General features: G+C 37.5%; 1 protein-coding gene across 2 annotated transcripts in view; it reads right to left on the bottom strand.

The window, feature by feature from the left end:
* The window catches only part of ppp1r12c (protein phosphatase 1, regulatory subunit 12C), a 260,970-nt gene that overhangs the window by 14,265 nt on the left and 219,449 nt on the right, over positions 1 to 27,256 (bottom strand). For both annotated transcript variants that reach the window (XM_028813684.2, XM_028813686.2), the window contains exons 18-19: positions 21,993 to 22,097; positions 21,438 to 21,488 (exon numbers count right to left, since the gene is read on the bottom strand). In XM_028813684.2, the coding sequence (XP_028669517.2) occupies positions 21,438 to 21,488; positions 21,993 to 22,097 (156 nt within the window). The remainder of the gene's footprint in view (positions 1 to 21,437; positions 21,489 to 21,992; positions 22,098 to 27,256) is intronic.

Genomic DNA, 27,256 nt, shown 5'->3' with positions numbered 1-27,256 from the left:
GGCAAAACAACAGAGTTACATGCATCTTTAACACTGGACATATAACACGTCCAGGGTCCTGTTTTCCTTGTTGTACAGTTCACAAAGTGGTAAAAATTGGCAGAAAGAATGTGAAACATGGTTGAAGTTCTCAGAAATCGAAATAATAGAATAGGGATGGTCAGTAGTGAGTTTATTACAGAATATACTGTGCTTCTTCTGACTGCTGTGTCTCCCGAGGGGAGATGTAAATGTTAAGTTTATAATTACGGTATATAAACATACTAAGACTGAATTATTGTTGTTGTCCCCTTTAAGACGATGTATCTTCCTTGTGGGCATGCGCGGATGTTGTTAGTTTTTGTGGTGTTTATATTGCAGTTCTTTTTCAGTTCATGTTTTTTTTCATTTTTGAAAGTAAAGTATTTCACATTCAAACTGGTGTGCTTATTGAAGACTAACAGTAAACTGTCACCACAAGGGCATGTAAAAACTAATTTGGCATATAATGAGGTCGGAACCCAACAGCAAGCAGCTCAACATTTCGGTTGCATACCTGTGCTTTAACTGTAATGTGTCCATTCATTCATTCACAAAAAACAGCAACTCCACTTCCTTTCTTTCTGCCACTTTTGTTCCTTCTTCTGTCCACCCACATGATATTAAATCTATGAGCCACATCTCTGTGAAGCACATAAGACTGTTGAGTTTGTATTCTCTTTGGCTCCTGGTCAGCACTGAGACCTCAGCCATTTTATTTGCCAGCGATCTCACATTGCCCATAATAATCAAAGGCAGGTACAGTCTGTGTATCTTCTTATTTTGTTGTTGCAGAGTCGGGTTACCACTTTCCTTCCCCAGCGAATATATAGTAGCTCTGTGGGCCGCCGGCGATTAGTCCCGCTGCTCTGGGAGACAAGGGACGCAGGTTCAGCAGTTGCTGTTGAATGTAACTGAGTGTGAGTCCTTCCTCACAACATTAAGCAGGCTTAGAAAATGAAATGGTATTGTGTGGAATTTTCAAGTGCAAGGGGCACAAATGTTGTATACAGAAAGCACTAACTTACATAGTACTTCTGATATATCCAATTAATCCTCAGCACTATAACTGAGGCCCACTGTTTTAGAAAATTTTCCAGGCTAGAGCTGTGTAACACAGCTAGTCAATTAGAAAAAAAAAAATCATTTCACTTAAATCATCTTGACTATGAAAGTATCTCAGGAGCTTCTATTATAAGTCTGAGAAGAATAACCTATGGTACAGGTATTCCATATTTGTTTGTAGTGAGACTACCAGCCTATAATTAAGATTAGAATGTTTAATATTTAAAATATATTGTTTGTATTTATGTGAATGGATATTTAAACTTTTAGCGATATATACATTTACATTACCACATTGGGTACACAATTAGTATGCTATGTGTGCAATTATTTACTATTCTTTCATACACAAAAAATGTGTTGAACACTATTCAGCTGCCAAATGCTGATACTAGTTCTGTGCTAATTAATTAAGCAGGAAAAAAATACAGGCACTTGGTAATGCTGTACCAGTTCGTCATTTCATGATGTGTGAAGTCACTATCCCAGAACAAAGACAAGCCATCTGTATATATAATTCACTAAGCCGCCGACAAGTAGCCACCCATGGAAAGCACGCCGGAAGGGGCGTGGATTCACTAAACCGCCGACAAGTAAGACGCCAATGGCGCACGCAGGAAGGAGCCACGCCCACCAACTCTTAGACCATTGGATACGACGAAAACTCGCAGAGCTACGCCCACCAACTCATTTCTGTTTGTCTGTGCCACGGTCCACTTGCAGCTCTGAGCCACGTTGGCTTTTCATTAGTCAACCTCAGTGGAACCTTGGTTCACACAGAGGCAGCGCCAGAGAGAGACAGAGGCACACATACAGGCAGCGCGAGAGAGAGCCGCGCGCACACACACAGGCAGCGCGAGAGAGAGCGCCGCGCAATCCTTTAAAACTGACGTTAAAACACAATGAAGGAAGCAGTCTTTAAAAACCAATAAGCCCTGTGCCTCTTTTTCATTAGCGTCTCACCTGCTTCACCAATGCAGGCCCTGCAACAGTCGAGACGCTCTCTCAGCAGCTGAACTTCTCTGTGCCTGACTCCACTACTGTCAGTCACCTGATTAAAAATGGCCTTTTGAAGGGGAGCTATGGACCCGCTATACCACAGGAACACATTGCCTTCGAGCCTGCTCTCGCTCACTAACGTACCGGCTTTCTCTCTCTCCTCACTCACTCACACACTGCACAGGGGAGAAATGCCCGCAGCACGACTCCACCTGGAAACCATTTCAGCCACACTTCCACACCCCTCGCTACGCTGTGAGTGCGATGATTATTTATTTAAAAATGGCCTTTTGAAGGGGAGCTGTGGACCCGCTATACCACAGGATCACCTGTGACATTGCCTTCACATTGTTTTCCTTTTATTTATGATCCTGTCAAGCAGATCAGACACCCAGGCAAACAACACTGAATAATCAAAAGCTGCAACTACTTTGCCCGCCCCCACTCCTCACCTGAGTCGGTTTCGTCTGTGTTCAGCAGTGTTTCCCAAACTCTGTCCTGGTGAACCCCTGTGGATGCAGGGTTTTGTTCCAACCAGATTCCTAATCATTAATGCCGGTGAAACTCATCCGGGATAAGTCGGTTTTTCAAACGCTGCCGTGTAGCAGATTAGTCTAGCAGACTAGCTGGATGTAATAATCCAAAATGAATGCGTGCCCTCGCGCTGAGTGAAAAGCCAATGAGTCTAAAAAAACATGATCAGCAAGTCTTTGATAGGCTGCAACAAAATGATGAAAGAACGGGCACATTTTTTTCACACAAGCTGGGTGGGTGGGTGTTTACTCGAAGGATTTCAAGATTTAATATGCACAAGTGGTAACACTGCAAAAGCAGCCCAAACCAGAAAAGACGGCTGGCAAAAAGTGGCCGACAAATTAAACACGTGTGCATTGTACTTACTGAAAGCAGCGTTATGGATTTTGCAAATGTTCATTTTTTTCCCTCTGCTTAAAAAACATTAAAAAAAGCGGCGTGATTGTACACACACCCCAAGCCCCCCTACCCCCAGTCAGTACTACCATGGTCGGGTGACTTGGTGGATTATATATAGAAAAGCAGCCAAAACCGCAAACAACAATGAAAAGTCTACGTGACTCACACGTGCATGTGGACTGTGCAAAGAGGAAAACGACTCCGGTGACAAGTTGGGGGTGGGCACATGAAATGCTACTTTTCTTGGTGATTTATTACATTACCGGTTTTTCAAATGTTAATTTTCTCCCTGTGCTTAAAAATCATTAAAAAAGCGGCCTGATTATGCAGCGTATGGTACGCCGCGGGTTGGCTAGTAAGTAATAAACCTGTAAATGTTTTGTGCTACTTTCTGAGCTACTTTGAACCTAAAGGAACTTGAAAACAGACTGCACATGCTCACACAGGGTGCAAAATGGGAAAACAAATATGTATGAGCAGGCTTATGTGTGGAATACTAGTGACCTCAGTTAGTGAAATGAAAGACTGAGTACATACATTTCAATAACTACAAATCTACCACTATAAAATGTCACGTTTTCTAGTATATACACCAACCACCATCCCCAAGAACCAGGAGGAAGAAGGCTTAAGAACATCTTTGAGACAATTAAAAATATTTGCAATCCAATCATCCATTTTCTGAATCTACTCACTTCATTACAGAGTTATAGGGAGAAAGACTATGCAAGCAAAAATGGCAGCCAGCCAGGTAGTAATCCTGAATGAAATGAACATTCCCATTCACTTATACTGGTCACGTAAGTGCATATCTTTGGAATGTATAAGTAAATCAGAGCTCTCAATCAAGCCTGCAGAGATCATGCAAATACTACACATGAATCCTGTTTACTTAAGAAATTAACTTGTGTTCAGGTGTTGAGGTGATGAAAGTTAATTGCAATAAATGCTATGTCAGCGAGTAGAATGATACTCAACTGCTGAAAAAATGGATGAAGTTGTACCTGACTGCAGTTTAAAAATGCATCACTCAGCACTGTCCATGTTACGTGGGCAGACACAGAGCAATTTGCTTTGACACTGTGTTGAGGCAAGGGTTTGAACTAAACCAGTGGTTGCTAGGTGTTTGTCTCTACGTGGTGTATTGAATTTCTCCCCTCTTGAATGTGGGTGTGCACCAATACACATGAAAATTAAAAGAAGCCTTGAGTGTTTAGCTTTGCCAGACCTGTTTAATGAGTTGTAGGCCTCTCATCACAGTATATACATAAACACTCAGCAAGTGAGTATTTTTCCTTTAAAACTAAATTATGAGTTAGTCTCTTTGATCAGGATAGATGGATTGTCTCTCCATAAAATGCCAGATCTCTGACAAGTATAAATAAATGTTTAACAAGGGCAGAAAAATGACCACTGACACAGTTGATGCGTCTTATTCTGACAGGGAAACTATGAAAGGCACTCCCAAGGGGAAGGAAGTATGACCCGTACATGTACTGGTTGTCACTGAATATCAACATCCAGTGACGCCAGTGACCACAAATAATTAACTGTGATCAAATGGTGAAAGACTACTTGGCTGACAGAAGGATGAAATCAGAATCAAGCCAAAAGTGCAAGTAACAGGTTGGACCTTTATAGGGAAAGCAGCAGGAGGGCTGTTGTACAGAAGTAGCCCATCAAGGTCCAAAGAGAAGGGCTTAAGGTTGCAGAACACATAGGGCTACTACGAGGAGGTGTAACCAGGTATTGATTTTGAAAATATATGGTCACCATTGTCTTTGAAAGTAAGGCTGGGGCATGGCTAGATAGGACTCAGGGAATAAGTAGAAAGATAAGCATTAGCTAGGGGTTCACAGAATGTAATGATTTGAAAATTGGGGACAAACACTTCACTAGTGGGAAGATGTGATGCCTTGAGAGATAGATGAACAGAAAGAGAGTCAAGAAAGTGATTATACAACATGTTGATTGGCAGGTGGAGCAACTACCCCATCTAGCCATCAAGGCTCCAAGGCCCATGGAGTTGAACATTATTATTTTGTACTTTAACTTAATCTTTAGTTCTGCATTTTGTGTATATGAGACACCATTTCTGATATTCTGGTGATATTGCAGGTTTCAGAGACAATGGCATAGTGTTGCATTTTGTTTGCTGTGCTTAACATATAGCTCATCAATGGTTAAGCACTTGAACTAGCTGATTCATTGAAGACTGCAATCTTAATTGTCACATGGAAATTAAAAAATGTTAGGAATTCACATATCTAAATGAGGTGACTGTCTGGTTCATTTACTTTGCAGTAGATGAGCAACTTACGAGAGAGATGGTCTGGCAGAAATTGTTTGATCTGAACTAATCACCAAATGAATAGCCATTGAATGGCCAATGTCCTTCTAGTGTCTGGCTCTAAAACTATTAAGTAAATGTGGTCTTATCCTATTCATTAAGTGTGCACACACAAAACCAGGAAAAGGGGAGTAATCTGGTTAAGGCAGAAACTAGATTCTCAAAAACCTCCATTTGCAGGCTTCTGGCGTATTCCTTTGGCAAAATGCCATTAACTGTGCAAAAAAAAGTTAAATGTCATCAGTGACCACTATGCATCTGAAAACAAGCATGATGCCTCTGATAATTTTCTATTTTATAGTTTAGCCCTTCATGTGCCGTGAAGACAATGGCATCCATTCCCTTTTCACATCCTTGACCTCAGCCACCATCATTTGATCAAACTGTTTCAACATATTTTATATATATATATATATATATATATATATATATATATATATATATATATATATATATGCATGCAAATGGATGAAAACTAAACTGACACTTTACTTATAGGTTTCAATTAGAGGATTGCATGCAGCACACTCTTTTCTGCTTCTCTGTCTGATTGAGCTCTGCAAAGGACTGGCATACCAGTACTTATGCATCTTGCTTTACACCCAGGGCTGCTGGGATAATAATGCAGGCATTTTTATTACACTGAAATTTATATTGCATTAAGCAGCTCGTTACTTTAAAAAGTAATCTGACTACATAACATATGTTACTTTTCACGTTATCCCTAACACTGTTCCCAAGTTTGTACTGTGGAGATTAGCACAGTACATTCAGATAATCATACATACATACATTTAGCGATTTCTGAAATACTGAAACGGATTATTTTAAACAGGAGAAGATAATGTGATTTCCAAAGCATCTGCCTCAGGAAATGCATGTTTTGGACACCTCTACGCATGGCTGCTGAAAGAAACTAACAAAATGCAATGGACTACAAAATCCTTAGGTTAATCCGGTTAAGGGTTTACATAGCCAAAAAACCGGGATCCTTGCAGAGAATCTTGTTACACAGAGACCAATATCCCAGTTTCTCTAATCAGAATAAATGTTTACATGGCATTTTAGAAACCAGGTTTCTGTGAATAACTGGGTTATTAAAACACAGGTAAACACACTCATTGTTCTTTTTCACTGTGGGTGACTGTAAAATCTATATTTACATTCCTATATGTAAGAGTACACAAACTTTTCTTAATCGTTTATCATTTCATGTATTTATCTATTATTACGTGTTTAGTGTCTGATATTAGTTTGTATCCTGCGTTACTGTCATCTGTGCTTTTTTTCCCTATTGTATTCCTTTGCATATTTGTGAAGCACTTTAATTAAGCATGGGAAGTGCGCAATAAAAACAGAATATATTACTATTAGTTGAAGCAAAACAACATCAGCAGGAGATAAAGGATTACTCCACCCAAAAATTGTATATTTTACTTGGCCAATATAGTTTAAGGTGATTGCTAAAAAAAAAAAATTAATCTCATGTTTTTTGGAAAATGTAGATGTTTCCAATAGAAGAGAAGCTTATGGTGACCACCACTGGACAACAGTAAACAGTAACAAAAATGTTTATGAAAAAATTCTCTGTTACTTGTGTTGAATAATCCTAATGTTGAATCATTCAGTCATATGCTCACAAGGTGCAAAACACATGCATTTTTGTTAAATCATTGGTAAATAAATTTCTCTGGAAAATTAAAGTAGTGTACAAACAGAATACCCCTTGACATGGGGTCACCCACCTCCCACCTCATTCACTGGTCAAGAGTCCTGTGTTCAATTCAAAACATAAAAAGTTTTTTCTTGGTTATCACACAAATTACATTTACATGAGACCAGTAACATATAAAAATATCATGCTCGGGGGAGTATTCCTTTTAAAACAGAAAATGGGTAAGACACATGTTAAATGCAAGGACAATTTTGAAAATCAGACTCCACAGTGAGTGTGCCTAAATCAGCACTGTCAGACTTACTCAATAAATACTAAACTCTAGTACTTAGAAAATTACATGCATTCAGGTTTTGCAAACTAACTCTTATTACAGGAGAAACCCAGAGAATGAGAAGATAGATTCCAAGCTCTAAAAAATGTGCACTTGGGTACAGCACCAATATCTTTCTCAAATATTTACAATAATCTCTTCTTTCAACCAGTCTTTCAACCCTGTTTTGCACAATATTTAATCTTCCAACTAGTACATTAGTCAAATAAAATATATGCCTTTAAGGGAACAAGCCTTAATCAAAGACCTTATTACAGACATTATGTATATAAAAAAACACTTAATCCCATAAACCCACTCCAAAGAATTTAGAGAACAATTTGCCAAAAAGCACCCAATCTGAAAAGGTTCTTCCCATACTTTAAACAGAAAATGCATAGCGGGAACACGGCAAATTGAAAAAATAACTGCTCCTTGGTAAGAGAAAATGTTACAATTTAAAACAATATAAAGATTATGGGGGATGGATTATTCTGTGCCTTGCCAAAACATTCAGACTCTTGTTACTGTATAACAAATCTTTCATGATGTACCGATTCAATTAACACAGTCAATTCTACTGTCTATGACAGAGCTCAATTTTCTGATAATTTGACAGATCAAAGCTGCCATTATAATCAAAAAAAGAAAAAATCAAATAAATGTGCTCTGATGTGATTTGTTACTTTAACCTGCAACAACTTTAAGCAAGTGGTTATTTAATTTCAAAAACACTTTATTTTTGAGACTCCCTCAAAAGATTATGTCACACGTATATTCTTATGTTTTTTTTTATTTTTTTTTTTATATCTCTCGATGTAACTATGTGTCATTTGTTTTCTGTTCAGTTCAGATCTGCAGTTTTTTTTTATATGACATGGCAAGGTTGCAGTGAATGAATTAGGCAGTTCTAGTGCTTTACTGCTGATGAGTTGCATGTTAAGCAAGACAATGTTAGACAAAGAATGTTTGGTGCACACAGGTCTAATGTCAGACTTTATTTTAATTGAGCAAATTTGATTCACTACTCTTGTTAAAAAAATTCTGAGTGTAGAGGCATAGTTCAGAATTAACAGTGCTGATGATCTCCCAAGCACATCATGATCCCCTGGTAAAAACTTTGCAGTACTGTGGCATTCTAAGATTAAGAATATTGCAGTCCATCCATTTGCCATCAATGACGCTCTGCAATATTGCACCACCCGTGTTAAGACAGCAGTACTAATAACCTGGTTAAAACTGAAAGTATACCAGTAAAAACAGTTTGGTAGATTAAAACTGACAAAATGCTATGCATCGGCTTAATCTGTCAACTGCAAAGGTACCATCAATGAACAAGTAATATATGTGTAATTTAATGTTAAATTGCTGAAGTTCCTACCTTCTTTGTTGTATAAATTTAACATTTTGTCCAGTCTAAATACTGACTTACTTTGAAGCACGGGGGTGGCTATTTCATCTTGACAAATGATCAATAACTCTAATTTTCAAATTCTTTAACTGTACCTTCCAAAGTAATGTATTGCATGTATTAACTTAAGTGCCTTTTCTTTGAAGTTTAATGAAAGTTGCCTGCCATTCATTGACAATGGTCAATTAAGAATAAATCATTCACAAGTGATAAGGTTGCATTATTCTCTCTCAGTTCTAGAAGGGAAAGCTGACTAATAAATTAAATGACCAATGAAATCCACAGATTCACATACTGCCAGCAGCCAAGGAGTACTTGCACATGCACATAAATCAATGCTTGTTACTAACCAAATTTACGACTATGTGGTTTAAAATGATATCTAATAAATATACTGGAAACAGAGCGACTAGTGTGGTAAAAACCAAAATTAAAATTATAAAATAAGTACTTTAGTTTTGTTTTTATTTTCTCATCTTTGTTGAGTTCTATTTTTCAGACATTTTGTCATGTTTATTTTAGTTAACAAGCGATTATTTTTCATTAATGATATATTTTGTTTTACTTTCATTAATGGCAATAACACTGTCTTAAGGACTGCTGTGAAAATGAAGACTCAAAAGCTACCAAGAAAAGGTTGTCCCTCAATAATTTCTGTAAACCAGAACATGTTTGAAGGCATTAGAGACCAGCAGCTGGGACTAAAGTAATGGTGCACCAGTCAGCCATATAAAAAGATCTGTATACCACTGGCCTCAGGCATGGCTGAGTGTCAAACATGTAGCTGTTTATCAAAAAGAACCAAGTGAAAGCATATAGGAAAAACGTTTTGAGATCAGATGAGACTAATAAATATTTAATACACAATCAAAAACTCCAGTGATTTTGAGCTTCTAAGAGTTCATATTGGGAATTAACATATAATATGAACTTTAATCATGAATTATCTTTAATACTTTTTACATACATAACAGTCAGAATGAACTTAGATTCATATAGATTAATAACTACCACAATATATCATCCTTATTGCTCCAGCTAACTTAGATGAATCTGAACATTCAATGTCAACACATTTTAATTTAGTAAATTAATGTTTAGCACAGCCACAGAGATCCTTTAGTATTCTGATCATAGCCGACCAAGTAACACTGTTTTAATGTATTCAGTATATTTTATTAAATGTAGTATGGATGAAGTTTTACTTCTGTATCTATACATAAAAAGAATCATAAAGATTTTGTTTGTGTGTAAGCCATATACCTCCTGTTGCTATAACAGGGCTATATTATTAGCTTTATTTTCAAGAAAAAGAATCAGAACAGAGAGCAGGAGAAACAAAAAGCACTGTAACTGACTAAGCCACATTAAAACTAAGATTTCTGCTCATTGTAATGTCTGGATTTATAAATCAGAGAGATGATGTTTCTGTAGAGTGTGTCACAATTGTGTTGACCCAGAAAAGGTAGTCAGATGATACATTGTAAATATACCAAAAGATGGCAGATGGCAAAGCTGTAGATACAGCATACACTGTAAATTAAATGGTTTTTATCTGTGTTTCATTAATCCAAATATTGAAAAGATTTAAGAGATATTCTACTTAGTATGGTATAAACAGAGTTTATAGTTCTTTATAATGATTTACCAATCATATTTTGTGGTTTATTTTTTAAGAGAGGTGCTCTTGTGTTTTGTTTGCATTTCATTGTTTTAACTTAATGATTTTACTCTCTGTTGTGTTCATTACAGATCTTACTGTATTTTAGTGAAGAAAACATCAGAAATTTGTTTTTCTGTTAGGGTGCAGTATTAACTGGTTCTTGAGCTGTATCCAAAGATTTTATACACAGAGGCCATTAGTTGTGGGGCCTTCCCTTGTTCATCTTCATAAGTGAGATGTTATGAGTAATGCCCCCACTGAGGCCAGTTTGTTGTCATTTCTCACTGTAATTAAAAAAGCATTTCGTCCTGTTTCCTCATTTATTGTACTCATCATGTTCTATTTTGAGTGCACTTTGTGTTTTTAGTGCAGGAGAACAACAGTGTGATCAAGAAGAAGAAAGTCATCACAGATTATGGTCAGGGGTCTGCAAAATGTCTAGCCTGTTGCATCTCAATAATTCGTACAGGCTGGAGGAAGAAGGTAACAATGTAAATCTGCCTTTTGCATGTGAGCTCTCTAAACATCTCAACACTTTCATTGACGGGATAACATTTGTGGCAGAAGGTACTCTCCCTCTCTTGGGAAGACAAACACCTGCATGAACCTTTAGATAAATCAATGACCAAACTAAAATACTTAACCAAAGCCCAACTAGTCAGTGCAGCCTGGGATATAGTCAAGTGCTTGTAAAAACGTTACCTGAAGAAGGACGACTTCTTGTGGGTCATTAAGAAAAACCTCTGATTGCATGGGCATTTGAGGACTCCGGGACAGAGAAGACTCCCATCTTTTATAAACATCTTTCCTTGTGTTTGCTTATTGTCTCAACTTCTCAAAGCATGGTGTGTCACAGGGTGGGTGCCACAGCAATATAATATGTGGTAAAACCCTTACGAGATCCACCATAAACTGTTCTATACTGTGTAACAGCTTATACTGACTTTGAATATAGGGAGAATGTGCTGGTGGCAGAACTGTTATAACATATTGCTGGATGAATTCCTGAACCCTACGAAAGGCTTCCTCTTTCTGGGCACATACACCATCAGCACAGCGCGGTCAGATCTAAATAATAGCATGGCGAATGACTTGCGTACTGAAGTGATTTTAACTGCAGGTGGAAGTCCAATTTTACTTATGGTGCCAAGCAGAGTTATGTTGCGTTACAGCAGTCTATTAGCCGGCGAAAGCGCTGTGAAGAAGCTGTCTGTTGCTACGGTCCTTCCTTTGTCCAGTCTGTGTTCATGGGACATCATATCTTTGATTGCCGGTACAACAAATATTTCTGAGCAGGCATCAGCCACAGAGCTGCTCTTGTGAAAAGAATGGAAATAAATGCCATCAACTCAAAGAAGGAGAGGCAAGTATGCTGTACCATGTAAACGTCACTGACAGAATAAAACTGAATAATAAAAAACAAGTGCTAACTTTTACAAATAACCAAAATTTACGCTGGGTGTTACATACTCAAATCAAATTTATGTTATTATATTGTAGAAATAATAAAAATAATAGAAGCTCACTACTCTAAACATGAAGGGTCTGGTCTTAAATTCTGGATCTTTGGTTTATAAGGCAGCAGTTCTTACCTCTGCACCACTGAAAAATATGTGTAAATTCCCTGTCGATTGACATTTGAGCTTGAGTTTTTAACTCATTGACAGCCACATGTAAATCAAATGTTTTTTTTTCTCTGGTTATATTCTTGAATAAAAGAGCACATGTTTATTTGATATTTGGACTAATGTCTTCACACATTATACACTTCTCGTCATTATTAGTATAACATGGAAAAAGTTTCTGCTTTAGGTATATGTTCATCATTTCTTGCATTTCCTTTCATCCTACACTTGCCCAGATCTTTTTAGACACAGAACACACGGAATGCATGTGTTCCAAATAATGATATACTGTGTTATTTACCCTATACAACTCCAGGAACCTCACACGCAGACAAGGAGCCTTGGCTTGAGCTGTGAGAATTTTTTGTCCACAAGCTGAGCTCCATCAAGGCGGGGGATGGGACAGCAGGCTGCTTGTGCTGATTGATGCATTTACAAAACAAAAGACACTGATGGAGATGTGCGAAGGGATTTAAGGTGGGCTGGGAATACAAGTTTTTTTGTAGGCTCCAGGAATTTTAGTGTTCACAAGTAAGGACCAGTTTCAATCCAGCTACCCAAGGAAAACTAGAGGTGTGGGAATCTTAACACATAAAGCATCTCATTTGCGGCATCAGATATAATATCTGTTGCTGAAGGGTGCTATGTCATGGTGATGGGTAATTTATTCATATCTAATCTTTCTCATAAAAATAAACTGGAGACCAAGAAGGCGTTGGAGTTAATCAGCAAAATTTACAGAATAGATCAAAAATATGCCAGATCTCCAAATAAGGCACTTTAGAGGAAAGGACAGGGTCTACAATCAGATTTTAACCACTTGACAACAAAAGAAATGGGACAACTAAATTTTAAATCATGAAATTATTATTATGAAATGGAAATAAGGCTAATAAGATCTTCGTTCAACAGATCAACAAGCAGGAAGCTCACAACACTAACAATTTATCAAGGCAGATGGAAATAAAATCATTGATTATAAAAATATAACCCACACATTTACAGAGCACTATACAGTCATGGCCGAAATTATCGGCACCCCTGGAATTTTCCTTGAAAATACACCATTTCTCCCAAAAAACTGTTGCAATTACAAATGTTTTGGTATACACGTTTATTTCCTTTATGTGCATTGGAACAACACAAAAAAAAACAGAAAAAAAGCCAAATCTGACATCATTTCACACAAAACTCAAAAACTGGGCTGGACAAAATTATTGGCACCCTCTACTTAATATTTGGTTGCACGCCCTTTGGAAAAAATAACTGAAATCAAGCGCTTCCTATAACCATCAACAAACATGTTACACCTCTCAACTGGAATTTCCAACCACTCTTCTTTTGCAAACTGCTCAAGGTGTCTCAGATTTGAAGGGTGCCTTCTCCCAACAGCAATTCTGAGATCTCTCCATAAGTGTTCAATCGGATTTAGATCCGGACTCATTGCTGGCCACTTCAGAACTCTCCAGTGCTTTGTCTTCAACTATTTCTGGGTGGCTTTTAAAGGTATGTTTGGGGTCAATTTCCTGCTGGAACACCCATGACCTCTGACGCAGACTCAGCTTTCTGACACTGGGCCCTACATTGCGCCCCAATATCTTTTGGTAGTCTTCAGATTTCATGATGCCTTGCACACAGTCAAGGCATCCAGTACCAGAGGCAGCAAAACATCCCCAAAACATCTTAGAACCTCCACCATGTTTGACTGTAGGTACTGTGTTCTTTTTTTTCGTAGGCCTCATTCCGTTTTCTGTAAACAGTACAATGAAGAGCTTTACCAAAAAGCTCTACCTTGGTCTCATCTGTCCACAAGACGTTCGCCCAGAAGGATTTTGGCTAACTCAAGTACATTTTGGCAAACTCCAGTATGGCTTTTTTATATTTCTGTGTCAGCAGTGGGGTCCTCCTGGCTCTCCTGCCATAACGTTTCATTTCGTGCAGATGTCGACGGATAGTTCAAGCTGACACTGTTGCACCCTGAGTCTGCAGAACAGCTTGAATATGTTTTGAAGTTGATTGGGGTTGTTTATCCACCATTCGGACTATCCTTCGTTGCAGTCTTTTTATCAATTTTTCCCTTCCGTCCACGTCCAGGGAGATTAGCTACAGTGCCATGTGTTGTGAACTTCTTGATTATGTTGCGCACATTGGACAAAGGAACATGAAGATCTCTGGAGATGGACTTGTAGCCTTGAGATTGTTGATATTTTTCCACAATTTTTGTTCTCAAGTCCTCAGACAATTCTCTGCTCTTCTTTCTGTTCTCCATGCTTAGTGTGGCACACTCAGACACACAACAGAAAGGTTGAGTCAACTTTTCTCCATTTTAACTGGCTTCAGGTGTTATTGCTATATTGTCAGCACCTGTTTCTTGCCACAAGTAAGTTCAAATGAGCATCATATGCTTGAAATAAAACGATTTACGATTTATATTTGAAATTGGAATAAATCAAATTATCACTTAGAGGTTCTGTTCAAAACATTTTTAAAATATTGCAAGATTTAATTTAATAAAATTTTTGAATAATCACTTACATTGGGGGAGAAGGACATTTTCTGTTTTTTTTTTTCTTTTTTTCTAACTACACTACTGGTCAAAAGTTTTCAAACATCTCAATTTTCAAGGTTTTTTTCAGATTTAACCATTAGAAATGAAATGAATTACTTAAATGGCGAAAAGGTAAGCAGTAAACTGCCAGAGGTTTAAATTTAAAGTTTAGGATAACAAAGACTGAAAAAAGGAAAGAAATATCAGAATATTAAAAATGGGCCTTCTTCAGGGAATAACTAATAGGTTACAACCTATAGATGTTGTGCAGCAATTAAAGTACATTAAGCCTTGCAAGTTGAAGCAAACAATTTGCACAGGTGTCCCAACTTCTGTTGATTACTTAAAAACCCATTGTCCGTTTTAAAGAAAAGTTGGAACAGACTGTGTTACTACCCCCTCTGATGGACTACTTGGACAATATTCCAGTGTTAATGGCAAGAAAAAGGCAATTAACAAATGAAATCAAATAGAGCATTATTACTCAAAGAAGTATAGGCCTTTCACTTACAGAAATTGCAAACAAATCTAAATGCTACATGTGTCTAAATGTGTACAGTGTCCTACATAATTCAAAGGTAATTGGAAACTGGAAGAAACTCTGATAGGAAGAGATCTGGCAGATCAAAAGACACAACCTAATCAGAAGACAGGTTTGTGAGGGTCACCAGCTTGCCTGATAGGCACCTCACCACACAACAAAATAAAATCAAAAAAGTGGTAAATGCATTTCTGTCCTTAGTTCACACGAGTAATGGACAGCTTGTGGAACTGATTAGTGCCTACCTAAAGAAAATTTGTCACTAGAATACTGTTAAATAACCAATAACCATCAATAATGTCATCTCCAGACAGAAGAGCAGCTTCAGCGACAGACTGCTGTCACTGTCCTGCTCCACAGACAGATTGAGGAGATCGTTCCTCCCCCAAACTATGCGACTCTTTAATTCCACCAGGGGGGGTAAACGTTAATATTTAACATTATACATAGTTATTGTCTGTTTTTTTTTTCACCTGTATTATTATCATTCTTTAATTTAATATTATTTATTGTATCAGTATGCTGCTGCTGAAGAATGTGAATTTCCCATCGGGATTAATAAAGTATCTATCTATCTATCTATCTATCTATCTATCTATCTATCTATCTATCTATCTATCTATCTATCTATCTATCTATCTATCTATCTATCTATCTATCCATCTATCCATCTATCCATCCATCTATCTATCTAATTCTTCTTTCTGCAGCCTACCTTTATGAACTGGAAGAGAAACTGGTAACAAGAGATAACATCTGGGACTCTGCTTACAACTTCATATTATCTGTCTAAAGGAGCCTGACATGAAGAAAGAGGACACAAAATGGCAAATTCTGAATGCCTTTAGTACTTGCATGGCTAGTGTACTGTGTGAAGTTTTTAGCTAAGTGGAAAACCTGGTGCAGGTAAAGATAATTGAAGTAAACCACGATTAAAAGAGGCTGAGGGGTTTTTAAAGTAATAAAACATGGATATAGGCTGTCACTTAATTCTTACAAAGAAGCTTTTCTGTCAGAAGGCCTAATAGCTGGATGAATAATTACATTAACTAATAATTATCAAGGTTTCTCTAGTAGATGGAACAGAGCATGTGACCAGTGTTGTAATCAAGACCACCTACGACGACATATTAGGAAGTATTCTGTGCCTGGGGAGGAGTTGTTAAAAGTTTTGATTGAAGGTCCATGGAAACTTACATTGGACCAAATCTGGCTTTTGTGTGGCTGAGAAAATATTACCTAGGAGCCTGAAGTTGTGGGTCTCTTAAACTAAGAGGTGAGACCTGCAGATGACATACCCTTTATGTTAAAGCTTAGGGGTGACTCATTAGGTTACCCATTAAGATCAGACAGTCAACCAAGTTCATATCTGCCTTTCAGGATAGAGTGTGTGCCCCAGGAAACAGCCATCATTTTGGAATACACCATGAGTGTAGTGGTCTCACATTAAAATTAATGGCTCACATTATTATAATATGGAAAATAAGATCCACTGTGGTATCTGCCTGATGTGCCTAGTAAACAAGATACTAGAATTCCTGCATAGAGTTGCAATCTCCATCACAATTGACTTTTAAGTGGATACTGGAAGGTTAGCAAGTGGAAGAAAATTGAGATAAGACTAGATAGTTTGTTCCAGGTCAAAGTATAATTGTTTGCCATAGAGAACACAGAATCCTGTTTTCCAACAACTAATAGAACAAGTTCTAATATTATTATTAATGAAGATGTGTTTCATTTAAACAGACATCACTATCTCCTCTCCATTAATACCTGTAGGATTTAGAAATTAACTTGCATAATGTCTATACAGACTCAAATATGGTCAATATTAAGTGTTTTCAGCTCAGGGGAAACAAATTCATCACAAATTCATCTCCTCTTCTGAGCCATCTAAAGAATGGGATGACATAGGAGTGGAATGCCAAGAGCCAAGACACTACAGAGCAATTTAAGACAATCTCCACCCATCTTGAAACAACCAGACCTACAGCTCTCACTTTCCAAAGAACACACTGTGGTAATTTTGTTTCTGATGTATCTTACTAATACTGGATAACATATATGGCCATTTCTGTAAACCAGTGGTCTGATTTGCCCCGGCATGCAAAACATAGCTCAAGCACAATTCATTAGCCCTGTATGTCAGAAGATTAATGAAAATCCTGGCAGGCTTCAAAATGGTCATTTATATTTTGAAGAGACCCATGGACTACTATATTATATTGTGCCATTAAAAACTATGCACCGATTTGGCATTACACAAGCAGTACAGTCTCTGTATAGGACAGCCACATAGATGTTTGATCATTGTTTACAGTTATGGTTTTTGTGTTCCTTCTACAACCTTTCAGATATTGTGGTGTGTAAAAATAGAGATAGAGAGATTGCCACAAAGCAGTGTTGTTCTAGGTGATTTTAAAACAAGTTTCTGTCCATTCAGGTATACTGAACTGATCGGCAAACTGAAATGTCCCAAAGAAGTGTTCCACAGTTGTGCTGCTCTTGAGAAGGTAAATCACATCTGCAACTGACATAAGCCTTCAAAAACATGCCTGGTATTCAGTAAATACAGCAGGGAAAATAAGTATTGAACGCGTCAAAAATTTTCTCACTAAACATATTTCTAATGGGGCTATTGATATAAAATTTTCACCAGATGTCGGTAACAACCCAAGTAATCGACACATACAGAGAAATCAAAACAAATAAGTCAATAAATGATGTGTAATAAAGTAGAATGACGTTTGGAAAAAGTATTGAACAAATGAAGAAAAAGAGGTGCAAAAAGGCATAAGCAATCCTGCCACCTGAGTGCAAATTAATATTAGCTGATTGAGTCCAAATTGTTGGCCTATAAAAAAGTTTCTCATTACCAAGGCATCACACAAGAAACACTCATGATAGATACAAGCAAAGAGCCTCTCTCAAGACTTTCTCAACCTTACTGTTGCAAAACATACTGATGGCATTGGTTTCAGACCTATTTCTAAACTTCTGAATGTTCTAGTGAGCACCGTTGGGGCCATAATCTGGAATCCTTGCAAGATTTCTGACAGAGAAATCAAAAGAATAATCAGAAGAGTTGTCCAAGAGCCAAGGACCACTAGCAAGTACAGTTGTTTTAAAGAAAATAATAAGTAATGCACTTAACCGCCATGGCTTCTATGCACGCTCATCGTACAAGACTCCACGACTGAAGGAAAAGCATGTTGAAGCTTGTTTAAAGTTTGCTGCCCAACATTTGGACAAGCCAATGAAATACTGGCTGAATATAGTCTGGTCAGATGAGACCAAAATTTAACTCTTTGTATGTCATTGCACACACCATGTTTGGAGGAGCACTGCACATCACCCCAAAAACACCATATCAACAGTGAAGTTTGGAAATGGGAACATCATAGTGTGGGGCTGTTTTTCAGCATATGGTACTGGCAGACTTCATACAATTGAAGGAAGGATGAATGGAGAAATGTAACTGGACATTCTTGATAAGAATCTGCTGCCATATACCAGGATGCTGAAGATGAAACCAGGGTGGGCATTTCAGCAAGAGAATGATTCCAAACACACATCCAAGGAAATTCTCAATTGGTTTCAGAGAAAGAAAATAAATCTGCTAGAATGACCCAGTCAATCACCTGACTTGAATGCAATTGAAAGTCTATGGAAAGAATTGAAGATCAGAGTTCATTGAAGAGGCCCCCGGAACCTTCAAAATTTGAAGACAGTTTTTGTGGTAGAATGGCCCAAAAATCACATCTGAGCAATGCATGCGACTAGTTTCTCCATACAGGAGAAGCGTCTTGAAGCTGTCATTACCAACAGAGGCTTTTCTGCCAAGTATTAAATACATTTCAGTAAACATGTTCAATACTTATTTCCTGTGTCATTCCACTTTATTACACAACTTAATTTATGGACTTGTTTGTTTTGATTTCTTAGTATGTATGGATTACTTGCGTTGTTCCTGACATCTGGTGAAAATTTTATGTCAATAGCCCCATTAGAAATATATTTACTAAGAAAAACATTGACAAGTTAAATACTTATTTTCCCTGCTGTAAGATGGGACAGGATGAATTGTTTTATTTAGAATATATTGTTTTTCATCTGTGTTAACAGCTACAGTAATTATTAATGTTTTATTAAAGCAATAATATACAAGAATTAAATTGCAAAGGTGCCTTAACTGTTTAAGAGTTAACAGGCTTGTGATGAATACAGTATAAATGGGGGCCTGCATTTGTATGCATTGTAGATTTATACACTAATTTGATTTGATATATATTTGTTTGGAGGTGATTGTGGTCTTGAGGTTTCCTCAATTTCAATTCATTGTTTCATCATTGCTTAAGTCATTGTTAATACTGTAAAATTTTTTTTAAATTTCACATTTACTGTTATTTATTACAACTCCTCAATAGTTGTGTAAATAATTAAGCATAGTGATTTGTTGTTAAAGGTTTGGTGCTGGCCTGTTCTCAGTGGGTATTTACAAATTCTGTATTTTGTTACAGTGTGTGAAGTGTACAGTAGTGGCTTATCTTGTTTTTTTAAAGGCAGGACATTACCAATGAAATTCCAGCTCTGCACATTGCTTGTCAAAGGTCATACCAGACAATTCCTGGAGGTGCCACATACATATATATGGTACAAAGTGTTGATGCTATTGCAGTAACAAACTTTTTCAATATTCCAGTCTCCCCATGAGGTTGCTACTCTGTTCCTTACCCATTATTTCCTAATTGGTTTGACAGTCTTTCTTCAACTCTCTTTGACAGTATTGTCCCAATGCTACATACTATTGGGTAACATATACCACAATATTTCAGACTGACTAAGTTGTACTTCATATACCATGGATTCAGGAAATATTCAGGCCCTTCACATTTTTCAATTTTTAAAAAAATCAAAAACTGAAATCTCTCATTCATGCAAGTATTCTGACCCTTAATTTAGTACTTTTTAGAAGGCCCATTGGCAAGAATTATAGCTTCAAGTCTTCCTGGGTAAGCTTTGCACACATGTATTTGGTCAGTTTATTACATTATTTATGGCAGACTGTCAATCTTTGTTAGACTGGATGGAAAGCATCTGTATACTGTCATCTTCATGTCCCTCCACATATGTTCTATGGGGTTGAACTTAACTACTCAAGGACAATCAGAGGCTTGTCCTGCAGCAACTCTAACATTGTCCTGGCTGTATGCTTTGGGTCATTACCATGGTGAAAGGTGAACCATCAACCCCTGATGTTGCATGCAGTCTGAAGCAGATTTATTTCAAGGACCTCTCTCTCTCTGTAGTTGGCTATGTTCATCCTTCCTTCAACTTTGTTCAGTCTCCTGACCCCTGCGATTTAAAAGTACCTCCATAGGACAATGCTGCCAACCACTATGCTTTCCCAATAGAGATGGTATTAGTGAGGTGATGAGCAGTGACTGGCCTTCATCAAACATAGTGCTTGGAGGTTTGCCCAAAGAGTTTAATTTTTGCTTCACTTGAACAGAGACTCTTTTTACTCATGCACTTGGAGTCTTTTAAACTGTAACGCCTTTTACTCAACAGTGGTTTTTGTATAGCCACTTTACCATAAATGCTTGATTGATGAAATGCTTTTGACAGGTTCCCTCATCCTACTAAAGGACTTCTGAAACTGTTAGAGTGACCATTTGGTTCTTGGTTACCTCCTTGACCAAGGTCCTTCTTGTCTAGTTACTCAGACTGACCAGAAGGCCAACTCTAGGAAGAGTTATGGTAGAACCAAACTTCTTCCATTTCAGAATTATTGAGCCCAGCTCATACCCTCTCCTGGGAACACTGAAAAATTAAGAAATCTTTTTACACTGTTGCCTTGATTTATGCCTAACCAAAATTTTATCACAAAGGTTTACATGATATGCAGTATGAATTGTAGGAACTTGTATACACAAGCGTGTACCTTTCTAAACCTTGTCTAAGCACATCAGTTTGTCACATGTGGACTCCAGTCAAGTTTTAGACACATCTCAAGGATAATTCAAGCAAGCAGCTGTCCAGATTTTGCAGTGCCACATCACATGGTCTAAATACTTAAAAGTATATAAATGGGAGATTTCGTTTTTTGCAAATAAAATAAATCTAGTGAAACATTTTTTTTTCTTTTAAGAACTATTTAACTGTACAATTGAATACTATAATAAAAACAATGAAATACTAACATGCAAATTACTACTTATGCAACATTACAGTTAAAAGTGGTCAGTTTTACCCTTTTCTGAAGCACCTTATTTGGATTTGAAATGACTACTTACAAATCTCTCCAGTTCCAGTAATGCTGGCCTCTCTGCACTGAGTTCTTGTTTCTGGAAAGGACAGAGTAGACAGTTTTAGCCATCAAGGATACTTCTTACATTCAGACATACACTAGGCAGAAAATGTGTCTTTAAATTAAGTCAAAATATTGCCTTCTTTCAGAGGATGTCTAAACCCTTCTAAGAATGTTCCTAATTTCTCTATGAAAAGCATTTTAATATGTCTTATCCCTTTTGAGGAAGATCTCTATATCTACACTCTGTAATCCACTATAATATTGTCAATTCCTACACTGCAAAAAGTGCATATTGAAAAGCCACAAAGAAAAGACTGAAAACAAAACTTGCAATCAGGTTGTCTTTTACTTAAGCAAAAAAAAAAAAATCTGACAAAGAGGTAGGTAAACTTTCCTTGATAAGTTTTCTTAAAATAAGTCAAATAATCTTAAATAAAAAGTTCTTAGTAAGTCAATAAATTTTACAACAAAGAATACAAGATTGAATGGTTTGTTATAAAAGTTATCAATTGCTTAGATTTTATTTTTTGTAGCGTACCTGTGTTGCTCTTTCCAGTTCTACTTTGTTCTGGCTCAGCTGTAGTTCAGCTTCTTGCAGCTGGTCCCGCAACCTCTCGTTTTCTTTTAGCACTGTCTCATAAAGCTATATAAGTTGGGAAAGAGAAAACAGAAATTATTACAGATGCATACTCGGTACAGTGGTCAGGTCTTTTGTTTGGATGCTACAAAGGTCAATGTTTAAATCTCAGGCCTAGGCACTAACTGTGTTGAATTTGCATGTTCTTCCTGTTCCTGTGGCATTTACCAAACTGTTTAGGCTTCATTCTGCAAACAAAAACTGAGTATGTTAGGTTAGTTAATGAATCCAAATTAGCCCATTTGTGAGTGGAGTGTGGATGTGTTGAGGAATTAGACTGAAATAGACTGGCATTCAGTTTGGGACAGGTTTCAGATACACACCACATCCCACTAGAATAGGCTCAAACAAACACTAATTAATGCCGTGTAATGAATAAATTAAGTAATTAAGATAAGGGATTGTCACGATTAATTTGTATTTAAAAATCTGTTTTCAAATTAAGCTCCAATTAAAGGATTTTCAAATGAAACAACATGATTTTTAAATGTAAAGTAAAAAAAGTAGAAATCACACCGGCAACAAAATTAAAAAAAAAAATGTTGCTACAATGTTTAGTGTATTCAAAAGATTTTTACAAGGTAAACACAAATTATGTATTTGTAATTACTGTATCATGTAGGGCTTTCAAGAAAAGTGCAATAATGCATGTAACATTGTAACATCTCCAGTAGTATAGGCCTACACTATGATATTGCAATGTAAGCAACACAAGAGAAAACTAGAAATGTTTTGCTGCAGATTTTTGCTTGTAGCCACTGTCTGATGCTTCATGTATCAGTATCCAACAATAGTCTCCCATCACAGACAGACTCCACTTTCTCTGGTAGTGTTTGTACACGTTGGCAATGTCTTGGTGAAACCTTTCACCATGTTGATGGTGCAGAGGTTGGCTGGGGAGAAAGTGGGAATGAAGAAATGTATCTTCAGGAGAAGAAGAAGGAAGATGGATGCAGAAGGAATAATATTAGAATCAAAGGTCTCTCCGAGAATCACAAAAATCCAACCTCAGTGAAATTCATACCTGAACTATTCTCTAAAATAATTGGAGAGAACTTCAAATCAGACACCGAGATAGCAGCAGCTTATGGCATACGGGGATCAAATACCTCTAAACCTAGGACTCTTATTGTGCATTTTGAAAAATTACAATTTAAATTACATATTGTATAATGTTACTTCTCAGAAAGAAACAAGAGATTATATCTGAAAATAACCACTTTCGTATTTCCCTGATTTATCATCCTCAACAGTAGCTAAACGTGCCGCATTTTACAACATTAAACATTGCTTACAGAAAGCCGAGATCAGACACAGCCTGTTGTCCTGCCAAACTGAAAGTGGACACTCAAGGCAAGCTCTATAATTTTACTTCTACAGAAAAAGCAGAAAAAGAGCCAAGAAAACTGATCCCGACACTTTTCTGAAATACGATCTTGAGTCGCATCCTGTCCTGGCAAGACAAAGAAGATCTTACTGGCTGTTTGATGCGCTTGCAATGATACTGGTACCGTAATTATACATCCTATTTCCTTCTCAGCTACTTTTTGCTTATGTTTTAATTACAATTATGTGTATATACATAAGCATATACATGTGCAAAAGTTTTAGGCAGGTGTGAAAAAATGCTGTAAACAAAGAATGCTTTCAAAAATGGAAGTGTTAATCATCTATTTTCATCAATCAACAAAATGCAGTGAATGAACAAAAGAGAAATCGAAATCAAATCAATATTTGGTGTGACCACCCTTTGCCTTCAAAACAGCATCAATTCTTCTAGGTACACTTGCACACAGTTTTTGAAGGAACTCGGCTGGTAGGTTGTTCCAAACATCTTCGAGCACTAACCACAGATGATCTGTGGATGTAGGCTTCCTCACATCCTTCAGTCTCTTCATGTAATCCCAGACACACTCGATGATGTTGAGATCAGGGCTCTGTGGGGGCCATACCATCACTTCCAGGACTTCTCGTTCTTCTTTACGCTGAAGATAGTTCTTAATGCCTTTGGCTGTATGTTTGGGGTTGTTGTCCTGCTGCAGAATAAATTTGGGGCCAATCATACGCCTCCCTGATGGTATTGCATGATGGATAAGTATCTGCCTGTATTTCTCAGCATTGAGAACACCATTAATCCTGACCAAATCTCCAACTCTATTTGCAGAAATGCAGCCCCAAACGTTCAAGGAACCTCCACCATGCTTCACTGTTGCCTGCAGACACTCATTATTGTACCGCTCTCCAGCCCTTCGACGAACAAACTGCCTTCTGCTACAGCCAAATATTTCAAATTTTGACTCATCAGTCCAGAGCACCTGCTGCCATTCTTCTGCACCCCAGTTCCTATGTTTTCGTGCATACTTGATTCGCTTGGCCTTGTTTCCACGTCAGAAGTATGGCTTTTTGGCTGCAACTCTTCCATGAAGACCACTTCTGGCCAGACTTCTCCGGCCAGTAGATGGGTGTGCCTGGGTCCTACTGGTTTCTGCCAGTTCTGAGCTGATAGCACTGCTGGACATCTTCCGATTTCAAAGGGTAATAAGCTTGATGTGTCTTTCATCTGCTACACTAAGTTTACTTGGCCGACCACTACGTCTACGATCCTCAACGTTGCCCGTTTCTTTGTGCTTCTTCAAAAGAGCTTGAACAGCACATCCTGAAACCCCAGTCTGCTTTGAAATCTTTGTCTGGGAGAGACCTTGCTGATGCAGTATAACTATCTTGTGTCTTGTTGCTGTGCTCAATCTTGCCATGACATGAAACTGTCTTCCACAACCTCACCTTGGTAGCAGAATTTAGCTGTTCCTCACCCAGTTTTAAGCCTCCTACACAGCTGTTTCTGTTTCAGTTAATGACTGTGTTTCAACCTATGTGTGACACTGATGATCATTAGCACCTGTTTGGTATAATTGGTTGATCATACTCCTGGCTATAATCCTACAAAATCCCTGATTTTGTGCAAGTGTACCTATAAGAATTGATGCTGGTTTGAAGGCAAAAGGCAGTAACACCAAATATTGATTTGATTTAGATTTTTCTTTTGTTCGCTCACTTTGCATTTTGTAAATTGATAAACAATCATTATTTATATTTCTGAAAGCATTCTTTGTTTACAGCATTTTTTCACACCTAAAACTTTTGCACAGTACTGTATGTATGAATGTGTACATTTTTTTAAAGGAGACCACTTAACATCATACCCTTGGTTTATTGTATTAGGGCTTACTATGCTTATCCGGGGCTACTGTTTAACATCATTCGCAGGGTTTACTCTCTCAAAACTGTTTAAGATAATATTTTATGCTTACAGTATATGGACTATATTGTCAATAGATACCTCTATTTTAATCCTTATATGTCGCTGCTCGGGGGCTTGTTTTGTTTTGGACGTGCTCTGTCTCTAGGTATGCCAGAGGACTGGGACTTTGTGAAGTTTGGTCCAGCCTCACATGGGGAGGCAAAATGGGGGCGGGACTACGGGAGGGAGAGAAAGAGAGCAAGCTATCTCTAATCTATCCTTTTAATCCTTATAAGTTCCAACGTAATAATAGGCTTCATGGCAATACCTCGTGAGAAAATTGGAAATTAAGGTCAAGGCTTAAATCCTAAAACAACAAAACTTCAGAAGCAATGTCTCAATGACTGAACAGTTAACTTTGTGAGTTGGAATGTTAAAGATCTCAATCACGAATTAAAGAAAAAGAAAGTATTCTCTCACGTAACAATAAACACTAAAATAGTATTTTTTACAGGAGATCCACTTATTAAGCATGGATCAGTTTCGGCTGCACAGAGACTGGACTGGCTAAATATTCCATTCCAGCTTTACAAAGAAAACTAGAGGTGTGGGAATTCTTATGTAGCGCTTTCCTTACCCTTTAGCCATAGGATAGCACCCTAAATTCGTAAACTCTATTTCCCTAAGCTGATTTATGAAAACCCCTTAAATTTGAAATATGTGTTTTTAGAGGATAAATCAGAATCGCTTAACTAATACCTACTCCCCAGTAATAAGCTGCCAGCTGTTCCACAATTAGTAACTTGTAACACAAATCACATTACAAATATGTCCTCAAAAAATAACAAAATTTATTAACTAAATTGGAAAAATAACTAAAATAAATAAATAAAATTATTTGTTGCTAAATCCAATCAAAATCAACACAAATTATAGATTACACAAATTAGAAAACTCACAAAAATTGCAGTAAATTCACCCTTCACTACAAATACATACAGGTTCAGGCAGTGTACTTAAACCTTATATATGCACTTTCAACTCTGCTTTTCCGAGCACTTAAAACATCCCACTGTTAAAGAAAACACAATAACAAATCTACTATATGAGTAAAATTAATTACTATAACCTCACGTTAACTCAGCAACTTTATGGGCCCGCACACACACACACACACAAGCCAGCGACCACACAAAATAAAAATAATATTACAACAAACCCTTCTTGTTGCAGTCCTGGTCGACGCCTGGGAACGTGGCGGCCAAAAACTTTGAGGCCTGTTCAAAGTACTCACAAATAAGTGGAGTAAAAGTCAGTGTTCATTGTCCAAGCGCAACGCTTCCATGCAGTGGGAAATGGTGGAGTCCTCCTGAAGGCAGGCTCACAGCTAAACGCTCCAAGCATTAAAAGGAGTTAGTCTGTCCAATGAGGTGAAACTTGCTGCTTTCCCTCGTTGCCAGGTTTTCCCTTGGTCACCTAGAGCGCTATCCTGAGTATACAGCATCTCTTTGCAGGCTAGCTAAGCTAGTTAGCCTATAATGCTAATATGAACTACACAGCTTCTTCGACAACGGCTTCTTCCTTTATTGTCGTCCAATAGGTTGTAGCCTGTACACCAACCGGAGCTAAAAACATTTTTTTTTTTTTTTTTTTGAACTCCGTGTAGTCATTCTCTTATCTTAGTACAAGAGCTGCCTGTCCTCTCGCCAACCTTTTTTTTTTTTTTTGACGTGAAACGAGTCAACAGATGACCAGCTAAACTGGGATTTCAAACTCAAACCAATTTCACTCCAAACCTTCTCTTAATGAGAAGTTGATTCTTCCTGTTATTTAAGCCCGTTATTTAATTCAATGGCTTGTTGCTGCTCTCATTCTGCCACAGCAGATACTTCCAAATTGTTGATTGTTCTAAGAACACTGTCAAAAT

Source organism: Erpetoichthys calabaricus, chromosome 11, assembly GCF_900747795.2.
Source record: "Erpetoichthys calabaricus chromosome 11, fErpCal1.3, whole genome shotgun sequence".
NCBI lineage: Eukaryota > Metazoa > Chordata > Cladistia > Polypteriformes > Polypteridae > Erpetoichthys > Erpetoichthys calabaricus.
The sequence above is the reverse complement of the archived record's forward strand: the minus strand, read 5'-3'. Positions and strand labels throughout refer to the sequence as shown.